The sequence below is a fragment of the Drosophila grimshawi genome, unplaced genomic scaffold (assembly GCF_018153295.1).
Source record: "Drosophila grimshawi isolate 15287-2541.00 unplaced genomic scaffold, ASM1815329v1 contig_311, whole genome shotgun sequence".
Taxonomy (NCBI): Eukaryota; Metazoa; Arthropoda; class Insecta; order Diptera; family Drosophilidae; genus Drosophila; species Drosophila grimshawi.
Window position 1 is genome coordinate 9,605,052 of NW_025063098.1, and position 16,220 is coordinate 9,621,271.

At 41.6% G+C, this 16,220-nt stretch overlaps 6 protein-coding genes across 7 annotated transcripts; 2 read left to right on the forward strand and 4 right to left on the reverse strand.

Moving 5' to 3' along the window:
- Positions 1–24: 24 nt before the first annotated feature.
- LOC6563687 (ER membrane protein complex subunit 1) lies at positions 25–4,515 on the reverse strand. Of its 2 annotated transcripts, XM_043214905.1 has the most exons (13): positions 4,289–4,515; positions 3,581–4,223; positions 3,378–3,524; positions 3,006–3,318; positions 2,910–2,930; positions 1,919–2,253; positions 1,657–1,851; positions 1,515–1,592; positions 1,257–1,458; positions 1,034–1,186; positions 802–972; positions 502–735; positions 25–431 (listed from the first exon to the last, which is right to left on the reverse strand). In XM_043214905.1, the coding sequence occupies exons 1-13, from the start codon at positions 4,396–4,398 to the stop codon at positions 271–273; spliced, it is 2,763 nt and encodes a 920-aa protein (XP_043070840.1). In that variant the 5' UTR covers positions 4,399–4,515; the 3' UTR covers positions 25–270. The 2 variants fall into 2 exon arrangements, with proteins under 2 accessions (XP_043070840.1, XP_032592972.1); XM_032737081.2 differs by lacking the exon at positions 2,910–2,930 and having other exon boundaries at positions 4,289–4,514.
- Positions 4,516–5,052: 537 nt separating this feature from the next.
- Positions 5,053–7,215, reverse strand: LOC6563686 (amidophosphoribosyltransferase). Its single transcript, XM_001989817.2, has 2 exons — positions 7,143–7,215; positions 5,053–7,065 (listed from the first exon to the last, which is right to left on the reverse strand). The coding sequence occupies exon 2, from the start codon at positions 7,057–7,059 to the stop codon at positions 5,431–5,433; it is 1,629 nt and encodes a 542-aa protein (XP_001989853.1). The 5' UTR covers positions 7,060–7,065; positions 7,143–7,215; the 3' UTR covers positions 5,053–5,430.
- A 371-nt stretch (positions 7,216–7,586) lies between these two features.
- Positions 7,587–8,455, reverse strand: LOC6563685 (putative riboflavin kinase). The gene is made up of 2 exons (XM_001989816.2): positions 8,157–8,455; positions 7,587–8,100 (listed from the first exon to the last, which is right to left on the reverse strand). Exons 1-2 carry the CDS (start codon positions 8,239–8,241, stop codon positions 7,727–7,729), a joined length of 459 nt encoding a protein of 152 aa, XP_001989852.1. The 5' UTR covers positions 8,242–8,455; the 3' UTR covers positions 7,587–7,726.
- A 204-nt stretch (positions 8,456–8,659) lies between these two features.
- LOC6564034 (zinc finger protein 180) lies at positions 8,660–10,324 on the forward strand. The gene is made up of 3 exons (XM_001989815.3): positions 8,660–9,248; positions 9,324–9,899; positions 9,963–10,324. Exons 1-3 carry the CDS (start codon positions 8,695–8,697, stop codon positions 10,270–10,272), a joined length of 1,440 nt encoding a protein of 479 aa, XP_001989851.1. The 5' UTR covers positions 8,660–8,694; the 3' UTR covers positions 10,273–10,324.
- Positions 10,325–11,122: 798 nt separating this feature from the next.
- On the forward strand, positions 11,123–12,247 carry LOC6564033 (39S ribosomal protein L19, mitochondrial). The gene is made up of 2 exons (XM_001989814.3): positions 11,123–11,248; positions 11,306–12,247. The coding sequence occupies exons 1-2, from the start codon at positions 11,185–11,187 to the stop codon at positions 12,148–12,150; spliced, it is 909 nt and encodes a 302-aa protein (XP_001989850.1). The 5' UTR covers positions 11,123–11,184; the 3' UTR covers positions 12,151–12,247.
- LOC6564032 (protein unc-50 homolog) lies at positions 12,230–13,404 on the reverse strand. Its single transcript, XM_001989813.3, has 3 exons — positions 12,996–13,404; positions 12,570–12,929; positions 12,230–12,511 (listed from the first exon to the last, which is right to left on the reverse strand). Exons 1-3 carry the CDS (start codon positions 13,324–13,326, stop codon positions 12,375–12,377), a joined length of 828 nt encoding a protein of 275 aa, XP_001989849.1. The 5' UTR covers positions 13,327–13,404; the 3' UTR covers positions 12,230–12,374.
- Positions 13,405–16,220: the final 2,816 nt, after the last annotated feature.

Sequence of the window (16,220 nt, forward strand, 5' to 3'; positions counted from 1 at the left end):
CAAAATGAAACAAAAATGCAATTAAAACTCATTCAACAGCTAGTTACTTTCTTTTTACGCTATATATATGTATAATATATATAATTATATATATTTAATTTTAAATAATTGCCTAAGCCTCAAGAAAAAATTGTTATTATTGCATTATTAGGCAAAATGCAGCTACTACAATTCATTCTCTTTCGTCTACTCCACTTCGTTTCTTTTTTTATCTTTTTGGTCGTAGTACAATTTATATAAAGCAATTATATATTTATAAAAATGCCACTTCTATTTCCACGCCTGTTTGAGCAACTTACGAGACGATAAATGCCTAACAATCAAAGAGCCCGAAGTGAGCACGACTAGCACTATAGAAATTAATATATAATCGAAATCCTCCTTTAGCAGATCGAATGTTTTGGAAGGTGCAACGCGCGTCACAAACAAATCTGCAATGAAATAAACAAAATTATTACCTTTGAAATTAATTACATATTTCATTTAGTGTTTTCGACTCACCCAAGCCCGTGGCCACGACTAGACAGGTACTCTCAAGGCCGCTAGGAGCTGTGTAGATATTACGCAAACGTGCAACCGTCTGGTTGTAGTTTATGTAATTCTCCGTCGGCAAAGGCAACTCGGGTATATAGGGAATGGCGCCCTCTTCACGTCCCTGCGTACTCGACGAGATGGGACGACGTGGGTCCAGCAAGTGCCACGGCATTTCAACTATGCCACCGCTGGCGGTGCCAACTGTACGACACAAAATACAATATATTAAAATCCACTACACCGAATTAGGGTTAGACGCAGTCTTACTTAGAACATGCTTGTTGGTAATGCCACGTTCAGTGATGGTCTCACGCATGGCCTCAACAATAGTGGGTATGATGTAAGACTGGCGCTCGACGAGCGGCATGAACGGTGCCTGCAAGGAGCTCCACACGCTGTTGTTGGCCTGTGCATTGCCCTCATACAGTTCGATGGTAGCTGTTTGGAGTAAAAACAATCTCAATAAAACAAATTCAAATAATATTCAATTGATGCTTACTGATCTCGGTGCGGCGCACTTTGTCGTTGAAGTAGGAGTAGGCTAGCCAGTTCTCCGAGTGTACAATGTTCAGCGGTGCACGCACCTTGCGATGTGTCATCGAGAAGATCACGGAGCCGGAAACCACGTCAATTAAATACAAAGTGAGCACAGCTAAATTACAAACATAAATTAGTTAAATTTAAAATTGTATGTGGAAAGATGATGGGAATGGATGACCTACATTTGTGCGCGGCATCTGGAGCTTGTGTGACAAAGGCCACCAAGTTAGGATTGATGTATTTGTAAAGCACGGAGCGATCGCCAAGCACACGACCCTGGGAATGAACGTGCTCAATTGGATTTTTGCCGGCAACACTAATGATTTGCTGCTCGGAATTATGGCCGCCTAGTCGCACATTCCAAATGGGCAAGCATGACAATTCCTGAAAGTACACAAATGATTAACTGCTGCCACCAAACATTATATTTTTTTGCTTACACCGCCCGCATATTTTACAATGTAGCCCTCGAGCTCGGCGGTCTTCACATCAGCCGTGTACAAATACATGCCGTCCGCCTGTAATATTATAGTGGGATACGAATTAAAAAGTTGTAGTTAATTTGTTAAGTATACAATTTACCAATGGCGTTGCATGCTTTGGTTCTACATGAACTTGATTTGCAGCATCCAATATGAGTATCCCCTTCACAAAGTCTACCTCCGTTTCGGGCAGCAGCGAAAACTGCTTGATTTGGTAATCCAGCTGGAGGAGTCCGCCTTCAGCAGCGCGACCAGTGATGGGATTGAAACGAAACAGGACACCATTGCTATTATTCTGCGAGGAGAAAGAACACAATTCTATGAGTAACTTCTGATGTAAGCAAAATGCATTTCAGACTTACGACAAACTTGGCTACAATTGCGCAGAGTGGCTGCAATGGGAAGTGCTTGGAGCTGCGCTGCACAATCAGACGCATCTGTTCGGCATTTTCAAAGCCCGCCACATTTGGCAGATACAGCTTCCAATGATGCTTGCCGGCAATGTTGTCCATTCCAAAGATTTTGCCAGCACGCGTCAGCAGCACCAGCATCTTGTGTAGACCAAATGAGTCGCGCACAAGTCCAGCGCGTTGCGTGTCCGTTGGCGGTGGTCCCAGCCCGATGAGATGCAAGAACATGCTCTTCATTTGCAGGGCTTGTGCGGTGATGCGACGCATGAAAGCGGTAACAATGTCACCTGTCACAAAAAAAGTTAAAACACTTTTTAAAAAGCAGCAGTGCAGGTTATAATTGGAGGAATTTCTTTTTTCAAGTTTCATTATCAGAATTTAGGGGTAAAACTAAAACTAAAATCACAAATTGGAAAAAAGAAAGTATGCATTTAGAAATAATTAAGATTATTGATACATCTTTCTGTCACAAAATATTCGCAATAATTTGCATATCAAGTTTACATGTTTAGAATTTGTGTGTCTGAAGAGTGGGTATTTTTGACCCCAAATATATATACATACATATGTATGTGAATATGAGACATTTAAAATAAATTTTTGTTGGCATACGTCTCTCGAAAAATTGTAGGTTAAGAAACCAAAATGTGAATCTAAATATAAGAAAAGCACATCCAAGGAAATTGGTTCAAAGAACAGAAATCTATTTCTTATAAATATTTCCTATTTTCTTTTATTAATTTCAATTTAAGTAAGAAATTTTATTTTTAATTTTTTTGTGGCCGTTTTTGTATTATCTGTGTGTTTGTATCTGTGTTAACTGATGTTAGTCATATTAATTAAACAAATAATTTCCTAACAAATTATAGTTGTGTGCGAAATTAAGTAAACCAATAGTAAACTAATATCAATAACTATTAATATAATGTAGCTATCAACTTACTCTTCAAATTGTTTGCATCCACTTTGGCAAGCATTTTAAAATATATATCATATGATTTTTGTGAATATTAATAACCATTACGAGGTATAAACTCACCAGCTTTGCCCTTCATTTCGTTTTCAAGAGTGCCCTCTGTATCCGCTAGGGGTAAATCAATGAACTGTGTATCGATTATATTCGCCAATGATTCCTCGCGCGCCCATCGGATGCGTCCCTGCTGCACGGCCATAATGGACTCGGCGCTGGTGGCAAACAGAAAGAGGCAACCTTTGCCGTCGTCATTGCGCTTCAGTTTGCAGTCGAAGGATCGCAGACTGGGCGTCCCATAGTCCTCGGCAAAGGCTACGCTCATCTGCAGTTCGGGCACCGGCGAACAGTTATCCAAATAAACCGCATTAATTTTGAGCATCTGAAAAGTTCGGATTCGATTAAGAATTCTATAACGGGTGCCAGATTTTAGCTACTTACGCCATCTACCAAATCGGCGTAGGCCACAACTTTGCGATAATTAAAGCTGCCCACAACATAGCTGGCGCTGGTCAATTCACCACATACGGCCTGATCCTTGTTGACGCTGACGAGTTTCTTATTGACAATCAGCACGCCATTCAACCCCTGTGGAAAGAGTCACCCAATTAGTTACATAACATGTAAAATTTAATACAACTTACGGGAAGTGTTTCAATTTTGCTGCTGGGCTCAGCCGCCAGACTGGTGGCGATGACCTGTGTGCTCTTGGCCACCAAATCCAAGCTTATTAGTTGTTTGCCGTCCAGGCAAACAAAATAGCTACCGCTAAGCAGACAGCTTTCGGGCTTGATCCAGGCAGCCATTATTTTGCTGGTGCTGCCCGTTGTGTGTCCCGAGGTGGAAAAGTAGGCGGTTACCTCGATATGGCTGCGCCACGCTGGCACCACATGATACAGTATCGAATTGCTATAGAACCACACCGCATCCTGTGCCCTCTCCGTATGCAGCGGCATTATGGACCATTCCCACTCAATGGTGCCAATGTTGGTGTTCCAGCCACGGACCAGAGCAGGCGCATGTCCCTGCACCGTCAGCATATCGAATCCTAGATGAGATCCCATTGGAGCAGCCGCCGTATCGCTGCTACCATCAGCAAACCCGCTCACCTGCAGCATCTTGATGTCGCCGCGTGCTCTTTGTTCTAGCACCTGCCGCCATATGATCTGACCGGTCTTTGGACATAGCGAGGCAACCACTTGCTCCTGCGTAGTTAGCAGCACACGCGGCTGAAAGTGTTTCAGGTCGACGTGGGCATGCTTTAGAGCACCCACATGAACGCTGCGCCTGTTTTGTGGACAGAGGATTAGTATCTAGCACATCAATGGTCAATGTTCAAAAATGTCACTTGCCAGTCGAACTTTTTAATCTGGTCCTCGTAGAGCGCAGAGCAGGTGCTCAGCAGTAACAGAAGCAGCGAGAGTGAAATTAGCGCACCGGCTGAAGGTTGTGGACAACGCATATTTGTGTGTGTGTTGTGACTGTGGTTTTCGATGAAACCTCCTTTAAGCTATCTTGGGCACGAATAGTGTAGTGACCGACACCTTTTTAAGTTATAAATTAATGAAAACGTCAGTAATTTGTGTTTTCCGTCATAGTAAAGAGGGATGAGATGACAATTTTTACAGAGGTGTAGCTGTCGACGTGTATCGATTTCGATAGCTCGAGCAGACGTTGTCCAGCACTGTTCTAAGCAGTCGATAAAATTTCAACTTTTGAATATTAACGACTCCAGTTTGACATTAATGTTCTTAAAATTGTTTTGATCGAGTTTTATATTGTAAATTGAAATTATTCTAAAGAACATTATAAAAACAAAAATAATTAAGTAAACACTTATGTAAGCGTAAGAGATAAGAAAACATTTACTTACATAAGGACTTGCCAACGAATAAAAGATTAACCTCAAAAAACGTATTATTAAACGAATTAAAATTTTAATTGAATGACAATTTTTTGTCTCAAATACTTGAATAGTGGCTATATACAAATTTAGAATATTTAGCACCTCAAATTTCGCGACTGGTTTTTTATCTGCGTTGATCTACAAATGAATTGAGGCATGCAATTTGCAGACTACCTTGGACTGAACTATTGAGTGTTGTTCCTTGAGATGCTTGTGCTAAATGTCTTTTATTATTGGCATTCATAAATGTACAGATAATGGTAATAATGATAAATTTACAGTAAATGGTAACAATGGCCATTCATCTGGCAATATTGAAGGCTGTTTACTTTTGTACACAAAATGTCTTTTTGTTGGAAAAAGATGGAGAGCTTTTCACTGAAGAGCGCTACTAAATCTAAATAATTATAAAATATATAATTTGAGCTTAAGAGTTAATATGCGGAGAGTTGTTTAAATGGTGGGTCGTTAAATGCAACAACAAAAAGCTACTGCATAATTTGTGAACGTAATTTGGAGCACTCGTTGGCTATATACTGGATAGTTATCGTTGAGGATTAGGAATGTCTGCTTAATATTCGTTTTCTTTCACCAGCTGAGGTCATCGGGCAGTCCGCCGGGATATTCACCGGTTAAACATGCAGTGCAATGACCCGTCGGCTTGCCAGACGCCACCTGCTTCCGCTGCACCGACTTCACCAGGCCATCGACACTCAGATAGGCCAGACTGTCGGCGCCCACATGGCGAGCCAGTTGCATGGCATTCAGCTTGTTGGCAATGAGTTCTTCGCGCGTGGGTATATTGATGCCCATGTAGCAGGGATACCGCAGCGGTGGGCTGGCAATCCGAATGTGCACCTCCCTGGCCCCAGCGTCGCGCAGCAGCTTAATGATCGGTCCAATTGTGTTGCCGCGTACAATGGAATCGTCGATCAGCACCAGCCGCTTGCCGGCCACATTCTCTGACAGGGCGCCAAATTTCTTGGCCACACCCAGCTGGCGCAGACGCGTCGATGGCTGAATGAATGTGCGGCCCACATAACGGTTGCGGCACAGTACTTCGGCAAAGTCCAGATTCGATTCTCTGGCATAGCCGTGCGCGGCGGCTGTGCCCGATTCTGGTACCGAGCTCACAAGATCCGCTTCGACAGGTGCCTCGCGCCACAGCTGACGCCCGCACTCCAGGCGCACCGAGTACACCATCTGATCCTCGAAGATGCTGTCACCACGGGCAAAGTATACGTACTCAAAGATGCAGAAGGCCATGCGCTTGAAATCGGGACGCTCCACAATGTCCACGGTGCGATAGCCGCGACGCGTCAGCTCCACAATCTCACCAGGCAAGACTTCGCGCACATAACGCGCTCCAATTGAGAGGAAGCCGCAGCTTTCGCTGGACACCACCCAGCCATCAGCGGGTGTTTCGCTGCTGTTGCCCGCATGCCCCGAATTTATGGGTACAATCTTGCCAATGCAAAGCGGCCGATTTCCATACGAATCCCGCACCGCATAGATTTTGTCCTTCAGCATGATGACCAGTGAGTATGACAATGGTGCCAGCATCATGAAATGCCGGATGCGTGCCGGCCAATTGGGCCCGTCGTGCTCGGAGACATCCTCCGGTGCACAGCAGAGCGATTGAGCTATCAGCTCACTGTCACTGTGCGTTGACAGGCCAACGCCACGGCCCAGCACCTCGCGACGCAGAGATTCATTGTTGACCAGTTCGCCGTTGTGAGCCAGCGCCATGGTGCCATGTGCCGTATGCACGACAAACGGCTGGCAATTAACCACCTCCGATCCACCGGCCGTGGAGTAGCGTGTATGGCCAATGCCCAAGTTGCCGCGCAACTTCTTCATCGACTCATCATTGAACAGGGTGCTGATCATGCCCATACCCTTATGCACGTTAAAGTTCTTCGATGACTTGCCCTCGCTGGTAGCAATGCCCGCCGACTCCTGTCCGCGATGCTGCAGTGCGACCAGACCCAAGCACATCACGTGAGCAATATCAATCTGGGTGGGCCAATCGCCACAGGCAATGGCTCCAAATACGCCGCACTCGTGCGTCAAACCGGTTAGTTCCTTACTCTCAGATATGGACAACGTAGGCGTAGTTTCTGCCTCCACCTGTTGCTGTTGCACATGGCTAGAAATGAGCACATGCTGCTGCTGCGGCGTCTGCGGCGTCGACGACACGTTGCTGCTGCTTGACATGTTGTGCTGTGTGAATTGGATTGGATTGGTGACGTTGTTGTTGTTTACTAGCTCAGTGAATGCAATGCTTTGATCTGATTTACCTGTTGATTTATGCAACGGTTTTATATACACAAATCTCTGCTTAACACACGCAGAAAACTTAACGCGATCATTAGCAAAAGCTGAAGATCGATATCAAATATCGAATGCGGTCAAGTACAAGTTATCGATAGTTCTTATAAGACTTGATGATCAGTAATAACGGAAGAGTTTGTACTTTTTTAAAACACATTTATTGCAAGTTGAAACAATATAAATAAATACATATATATATATATATATATATATATATATATATATATATATATATATATATATATATATACAGCATTTTGTTAATACTTTTAATTCCCAGACTGTTCACTTGCTGTTCTATTTTTATGTGCAGACTATTATATTTTAGCCTTTGAAATCAAATTATTAAGTAGTCAAGTACCGCCACTCAAGTCTATCGACGACGTGCTTGAAGTAATCAATCATTTGACTTACGTGGTGAAAATAATTGCATTTAATTCAAGATCAAGATCTATCTTAAGTACATGATACATTTTATCAAATACGTGAATCTTATGGTTCAGCATACTTGAGTGATAACGTATATATATATGTGAGGTATTTCAAATGATCAACATTTTTTTATTTCCTCGGAAAAAAATTGAGCTTCTTGTAGCTTTTTATGTTCCAACGTTTCCAGCATCGTTTTCGCTTTTTCTATGTCCGATTTAATGACGGCAATTAGTGCCTCCACTGAATCGAAATTTTGTTCAGGTCTCAGATAGCCAGTGATGCATATTTTTAACATCTGTCCATACAAATCACAGTTGTAATTATGCATTATATGCGTTTCGACACTCTTCTCTTTGTTGTTGTAGAAGGGATTCCAGCCCACGCTGAGCACCATTTTGTGCACATCGCCATTATTCACGCTCGCCCATCCGTAGTAGACTCCGGTGTGCAGGGCTGCGGGCAGAGATTTTACCACCTCGTGCGCCAGGTTCGCTATCAATAGAAATGTGGGGAATTATGTACGTTTTGTTATCAAGTTCATTATATACCGGTTGGAATCCCTAGCTCTTTGGAACCACGTCCAAATCCACGAACAATTTCACCGCAAGCACAGATTGGCAATTGGTCAAGCATTTTTCTAGACTTGCTCGAGAGCCCGTTGTCAGCTTTAGTTGAGATATTGCAACACTTTGCTTGTGTTTTGTCGATTTTTGAAATAATATAATTATCGCTTCTAAGGTTTCGTAGTTTTGCGGTGATCACGTTACTCGCTAAACTTCTGTAACAACTGGACAACTAAACATGATTACTACTGGCGCACGTTATCATCACAACACTACTCACAAAACTGTTAAGCTAGCCATTATTATTTGTATTATAAGCAAACATTGTTGCCCGAATCAGCTGTTAGCAGGGCTGCATGGCAATGGAAATCGAACTGGTTATCGGAAATGCGCAATCGGTATCGAATGCAATTTTGTATTTACGCGAATATGTACATACACAATTTTTTTGTTGTTTGAAATTTTGTATTTAATCGTACTGAGTTCAATGCAGATGTAACTGCATACTCCCCCAAATTCAGACATGGATAAACTTTGTCGAGTTTGCATGGACAGCTCCGTCACATTGGTCGACATATTCGCCGAGCGCCAGCAACAGTCAAAAAAGGATCCCAGCCTGGCGGAAATGCTAAATGATTTTTGCGAGGTGAAACCCAAGGATCTGCTGCCCCAACATATATGCCTGTCCTGCGTGCTGGCGACACAAAATGCCTACAAATTCAAGCGCACATGCGAGGAGAGTCAACGCAGGCTGACGCAGCTCCTGGAAAAGAAATACAAAGAAAACGTCAAGGCTGCACTTCCCTTCGTGGAGGCTGTCTACCAAAAGGAACAAATCGGTTTCAACTTGAACAACGTTAAAGTTGAGCCGCTACACCCAGACGAGGCAGTTGGCGACGCAAAAGCGCATCCACTGATAACTGAAAAATCTCTGCCGAGCTCCAGGCCGCTGCAAGTGCGCCATAAGCTAAATAGCCTGGTAAATCGGAAGGCACAGAACAGTGGCGAACCACGCTTCAGGTGCAAATTCTGCGACAAAGGATTTGGCCGAGTCTACCTTTTGAACCTGCACGAGAAGTGAGTGATGTCCACTGATGCACCATTTGTAAAGATTTGTAGACAAAGATAACATTTTTATATCATAATAAACAGACGCCACACGGGTGAGAGGACGCATTTCTGTGACTTTTGTGGCAAAGGCTTCCTACGTGGTCACGATCTGACCATTCATACGCGGATTCACACTGGCGAACGTCCGTTTAAGTGTCCACACTGCTCACGTTCTTTTATCCAGAATCACCTGCTCAAGGCTCATATGCGTCATCACAGTAGTCGAGATGGTTTTCGTTGCGAACAGTGCCCGCTTGTTTTCAAACTGCAATCTCAGTTGAGTCTGCACCAATCGGTGCCTCACGGTCCAACCGCTACGACAGCCAGGAATTCGGCGGCAAAGCATCCTGCACCCAAACAGAAGAAGAAACAGAAAATAAAGTCAGCTAGACGGCAAATGTCGCAGAATCCCTTGGATGCCACGGAGCGTGCACTACGAAACAGGTTAGCGCCCGTCGCCTACGAAGAGCTGGATATTGAATGTGAACTGGCCGACACGGTGGACGCGAAACCGCTCACCGACCAGCCAACGGCCAGACTTAATTTCAATGAAATCAGTTGCGACAGTCCCAAGAATCATCCTGTACGACAAAAACGCAGCAATGTTAAAAGTCGGAAGTATGCATAGTATTCAACTATGTTGTTAAAAAAAATAACAATGTTCATTTGTGTAATTGGCAGATCCTGCAGTTTACCTTTGAGTCACTTCTGTGAGACTTGTGGCAAGGGATTTCCGCGCCGATACAGTCTGGTGACACACATTCGAACGCATACGGGCGAGCGTCCCTACAAGTGCCCCTACTGCGCATTGGCATTCACCCAAGGACAGGCTCTGAAGAGGCACATACGCAGGCTGCACAGCAACAGCGTTCACAAGGAGCTGCGCAATAGTGCCAAAGATATCCTGCTGCCCCCGTTGAAAAAAGCGATCGTGCGAGTGGCGCGTCTACACTTACCACCCCGCTTACTGACTGTTAAAAGTCCTGACTGATTTATATTCTTATTTTTATTTAATTTATTTAGTTTTATAAATTATTGGCAATACTTGGTTATATTTTTATGTATTTAGATGAAATTTATTAACATTATTTAAACTGTTTCTTGATATTATTTTATTTATTTACGGTATTGATCTTGTGCAATGTCCTTTTGTCCGTCTTTAGGAGTGTATCTTTTTTCAACTACTTTGATATTGGAGACTTCAAAATTGGAATAATTTTTGATTCAAACAATATTTAGTACTCTGGACTTCTGTTAATTTAATTATTTCTAAAAATGGAAGTCCATATTTGTTAACATTTTTTAAACTTGTATTTTCTCAACATGTCTTTTTATTTAATTAGGGTTGTTTTTTATCTAATTGTATATTCTTATTGTAAATATTTAATGATATTCAATTTATTTCGGACATTTAGTATTATTGAATTATTTTAACTCTATTCATTTGATTACTAGATTAAAACTTACTTGACTATAAATTGCACTTACTGCATTAAAATGTAGAAACCTAATGAATATTTTCGATAACAATTTCGAATAGAATGGTTTTGTACAAAAAAATTGCAATAATTTAAATATGAATAAAAGTTCTGATCAATTCGCAAACAGTCAATTGTAATATTTTGTAGATGTATATTTACAATTTGATCACAATCCAATTAAATAGTAATACACGTAAAATATTGTTCTAATAGTATGAATTTTTTAAGCCGCCTATTTAAAAATGTTCGATTTACTTATGCATCGATAACACGTGCAAATTAATCAACAGGTGGTTTCTCTAGTTGCGCGCTATCGAAGTAGTCACGGTTCACGGTTATATCGATATTCGAACAAAATGTGAGTCGATTCTTGTCTTTAGCCATCGCTAGCCGTGATTATCTAAACGTTTTCTTATGTTAAAATGAACGTTAATGCCAGAGTTCTGAGTAATAGATTGGCACAGCAATGTAGCCTTAAGCGGATCGGTGAGTATTCTTCAGATGCAGTCTAAAACAACAATCGTTAACCTTGCACAATTTCAGTCACATTTTCCACAAAGCCGACGCAGCAGGCGGCAGCAGTTGCTGTACCCCAACAAAAGGATGCAGCAAATTCTGCCCCGGTTCGGAAACCCATTGTGCCCGCCCATTATCGCTTTGTGTATCCCGAGTTTCTGCCCGATCCCAAGGTGGAATGGCGCAATACAGTGCGCGAGAAGCTGGAGCGTTTGGACATGCTGGATCGGCGGCGTCAAATCGAGCTGCCTGAATTCTATGTGGGCTCCATTCTTGCAGTGACCAGCTCGGATCCCCATGCCGCAGGCAAGATCAGTCGCTTTGTGGGCATTTGCATACATCGCGAACGCTGTGGCCTGCGTGCTCGCTTCATTCTACGCAACGTGATCGATCACCAGGGCATCGAGGTTGTCTACGAGTTGTACGATCCCACCATACAGAAAGTGGAGGTGTTGCGTCTAGAGAAGCGTGTGGATGATAGCTTGTTCTATTTGCGTGATGCACTGCCCGAGTTCAGTACATTTGACGAGCAGATGGAGCCAGAGACTCTGGAGGAAGGCACTCCAGTGCCAATTAACGACATTAAAGTTGTGCTCCGTCCACGTCCCTGGCTGGAGCGTTGGGAGCGTCAAAATCTGCTCGGCGTGGCCAATATTGATCAGTACATAAAGGACAAGCATCGCAAGTCTGCCGAAAAAGTGCAGAAGCCGTGGGAGAAATACGATATGATGAAACATTATCGCGCAACAATACCCGAGGAGGAGCAAAAGGAAATCTTTGCCGAGGTGCACACGGAATTGCACACTCTGGAGCTGCAGCGCAAGCGGAACAAACGGAAACGCTCATTCGTCAAACCCAAGCAGCTGGCGTAGAGGCACCAAATCAAAGCATTTGTTATTCTAACTTGTAGTTAAATAAAACCAAACAAAAAAGATAGAAAAGAAAATTCGATTTTCAAATGGAAAGTTAAACTTTAATACGATGTTTATATTAACATGGATTATGCTACAGTAGTAAGTATTATTAGTCATTAATGTAGGGATCGCCTAGCAGCTAAGAAGCAAAATAATTTACAGTCCACATCGTCAAATCCTCCTCAATACACACGATATTTGTAGAAGTTCACAAAGGATATTGTTGCATTCCAGCCAATGATAGTGACGACAAGATACAACAGAAAGATAATGGGCAACGCAATGAGTATGAGGCGTGTATTCTTCAGATGCGGAATACCTGAAAATCAAAGCATAAAATTATAATAATTTTATTGAAATATGTGTGCTCTACTCACAATTGTAGCCAAGAAAAGTGATGTATACGTAGTAGCTCATGCCCATTAGCCAGAAGGAGTTGCCGAGGAATCGCGATATGAACCATGTCTGACTGATTAGCCAATTGTAAAAGAACAATTGGATGAAATGCAATAAGATTAGAGGCGGAAAGAATGCATTCAGATGCACATCGAATGCATAGCCCCACTCAATGTCCGGCTCCAAATTGCTGGTGCGCAAGAAACGATTTGTGACCGCCCAAAAGAATGATGCAATTATGACGCCAGCAAATATGCAATCGACACTAATCACATAGAATATAAATCCGACGCTTTGCCAAAAGGACAAGTTTAGCACATAAGCAAATCCCACAGAGGTTACTGCAAGCCAAATACAAAAGAATATTATTTATCGCATTTATTTGTCCGTTAAATGGGCCCACTTACCAAAGAGACAAACAAGGAGGAGCAGTAGAAAGGCGGGATCATCGCGTGCAAATTGAGATTTGGTTTGCTTCCGGTAATTGAAGTTTCTGTACACCTTCTGTGGCGATATAAACAAATAGATCATTTGCCACAATGCAAATTCAAAGTCCATTTGATTGAATTTAAATAAGCGTCGAAGATATTTGTAGGTTTTTGATGTCGCCGACAGGCAATCCTTGCGATGTCCCACAGGTGGCGGAAGCGGCGAATGGAGCCGCGAGGCGCTCGAGTAGCCCGACACCACGGATGGCGTTGGCGATGTCGTATATTTGATGTGACTATATTGACTCATTTTCTTTCGTTTATTCAATAAGTAAATGTGTAAACGTAAACGTCTTTCATTTTTTGTCTGCACGAACAGCTGATTGGGTGTCTGCTAGAGAAGAATATTGAGAAATTTATCGAAATCGGCTATTATCGCAATATACTCACAATAGGAGATATCGATGATGAGCCCAATGCTATTTAATAACAATCCAGTGTGACCGGCTTATTATTATGAGCGCCAAATATTTTCCATTTATATTTATTTTTTTTGTGTTTTAAGCAAATTTGATTTCAAGTTCAATATATATTTATTTTTTGGTTCATTTTAAATTAAACAAATTTTTGGTTAAAAAATGTAAGAAAAATGTTTGCTCTTAGCAAATAGCAACTTAGCAATAATAATATTTCCCATTTGTGCAAACATTAGTTGTTGGATCGAAATACATCCCACTTAAAGATGTCTCATCTTTCGAAATTTATTCTGTTTTTTTTTTTTGGTTTTGTTTCTAAACACAAATGTGTGTTAAGTTGGGTTGTCTACTCTGTAATATGCCAGCTTAAAAATAAAATGATGTTTGTTGCATGTAAACTACACCAGAAACTGCACAAATAAATATCCCCCTCCGAATGCCAACACAGTAAAACAAACGTTAAACTCCCACAATTGCCAAGATTCATTGGAATCGGAAAGATTCAGCTGCCGTAGATGCGACTGCGCCACAATTAAGGCATCATTCAATGCATTTTTCAACGCTAGGTGACATCAACAGTGACCGGTCAACGGTCGCCGATCAGCTGGCTACGGGCAATTTATGGCACAGACTCCGAGCAATTGTAGAGAAAAACAATACGCAATCTTTATCACATTTATTGCAATGGCCTATTGGCAATTGACAACGGGCCGAGATCAAAACGCAAGCGTAAGACAAAGAGCAAGCTGGTTGGCCAAAAGAGAGGGGAGAACGAGAATAAGAAAAGGTCAAACAATGACCGGCAAATGAACAAAAGAAGAAGCGCGCGCGCTCTCGGACGGACAGGACAGGACATATCTTGAGGTCGTCTTAGAGGTCAACATGGGACTTACTTAGGGATATCACAGTGTCAGGGATTCGATCTTTCTCTCTGCTGCCTTTTTGAGTTCTCACTCCAAACAGGGGTTGCAGTTTTTGAGTATTTTTTTTTTTTTGAGTTGAGTTGAGCTGCTCAGATTTCCACTTGGGCGATCCATCTTGTCCATAGCGGTACAGGACATTTCCGGATTGCATTCAATTGTCATGCTGTAACAATTGCGCATTTTTCTAATGCTTGTTTCTTCCGATTGTTTGTCACCTTTTCTTCATACAAATGGTTATTGGTTTTTTAGATCATGTTGCGTTTTTTGTTTACTCTTGTATTTGTTTGCTGAATACATCTGATCAACGATCTCGGCAGCAAGACAAATGACCAAGTTTGCCATGGCATCGAGGCTACCGATATCCCAAAAAGCAGCCGTCATTCCTTGGCGCCCATAAAAATTAAATGAGAATTAAGCGTAAACACGAGAATTCTGTCACATAAATCCCCACGGGCAAGAGCAGCCACATCACCCTGCACCTTGCCGCCAACTATTTTTAGTACTTGTCTCAGATTTGGGAATCGGAATCGGAGCCGCAGCTGTTTACTCGTTCTCATCCTTACATGCATCTGCAGGCAACATACAGTTGAGTTATGCGCTGACGAGGTCGCTACTTGATTAACACATGTCCTGCTGGCCTGCCGGCAACATTGCCGCCATGCGGGCGTGTCCCTCGCATGTAATGTAAATCTCAAAGCGTCACAAGGGGCAGAGCTGCAGTTGCAGTGGTAGTCGCACGATATGTTAATGTTTAGTTTGTTGATGCTCTTAACTCATTCATTATGAATTGGAGGTGTTAAGTGTGCCACACATGTGTAGCAGCAGCCACAGAACCCGACGACGAATCACAGTAGCAACAAAGCGAAGTAGTTGCAGCCAAAGGCACAGACGACTCTCAGTAACAACAATGCAAAAAATTGCAAGTAAGAAGCGACGAAGTAAGAGAATTACTCTCGTAAGACAATACTTTCAATATTTTGGACATATAATATTATGAAATCCTTAATTTGATATTATTCCCAATTTATGAATTATACATTTCAAGAAAAAAAAACATACATGGTGATTTCAAAAACTTTGAATTAAATAAATATGTATATTTTGAATAATAATGAATAACATATTTTCCTATGAATTTGTTCACAATTAAATTATACGTTTTTAAAATTAACAAAAATAAATTGAGTAAGATTTCTATTCAAGTACATCTATTAAATAGAGATATTGTACGAAAAACTTGTTTGCTTGCCAAGATATCTCTACTACGAGTGTTATTATCTTCCTAGCATATTTTTCAAATAATGATTAATTTCGAACTAGCACAACATGTAGCTCTGAACGGTGTTTAAGCTAATGAGTAATTTATTAATATTTAATATAATTGTGAATTAAATATAAAACACCTCCTTTTCCTTCTCCTTATATCTGCTTAATTTAAATTAAAAAATATATTTTTTAACAGCTGTACAAAATTTGAAACTTATTCCAACTGATTTCAACAGTTGCACATTATGATTAATCACGAACTTTTCTATTTGTACCATTGATTGACTCAATGGATACATTTTCTTATAACTATCGACCACAAAACCATTCCACCCACAAAATTTTTCATGCTCTACAGAGAATGCCACAAGATTATGATCATGGGTATAAGAAATCGTCAAAATACAATATGAACAAAGCATACATAATAATGGTACGAGTATTCGAGTATGCAGCACTCAATCAATCATAAGACGCATAAGCAGCGACACGCAAAGCCTTAAGGAAATCAAACAATGACGCCACGAGCATCAAAAAGG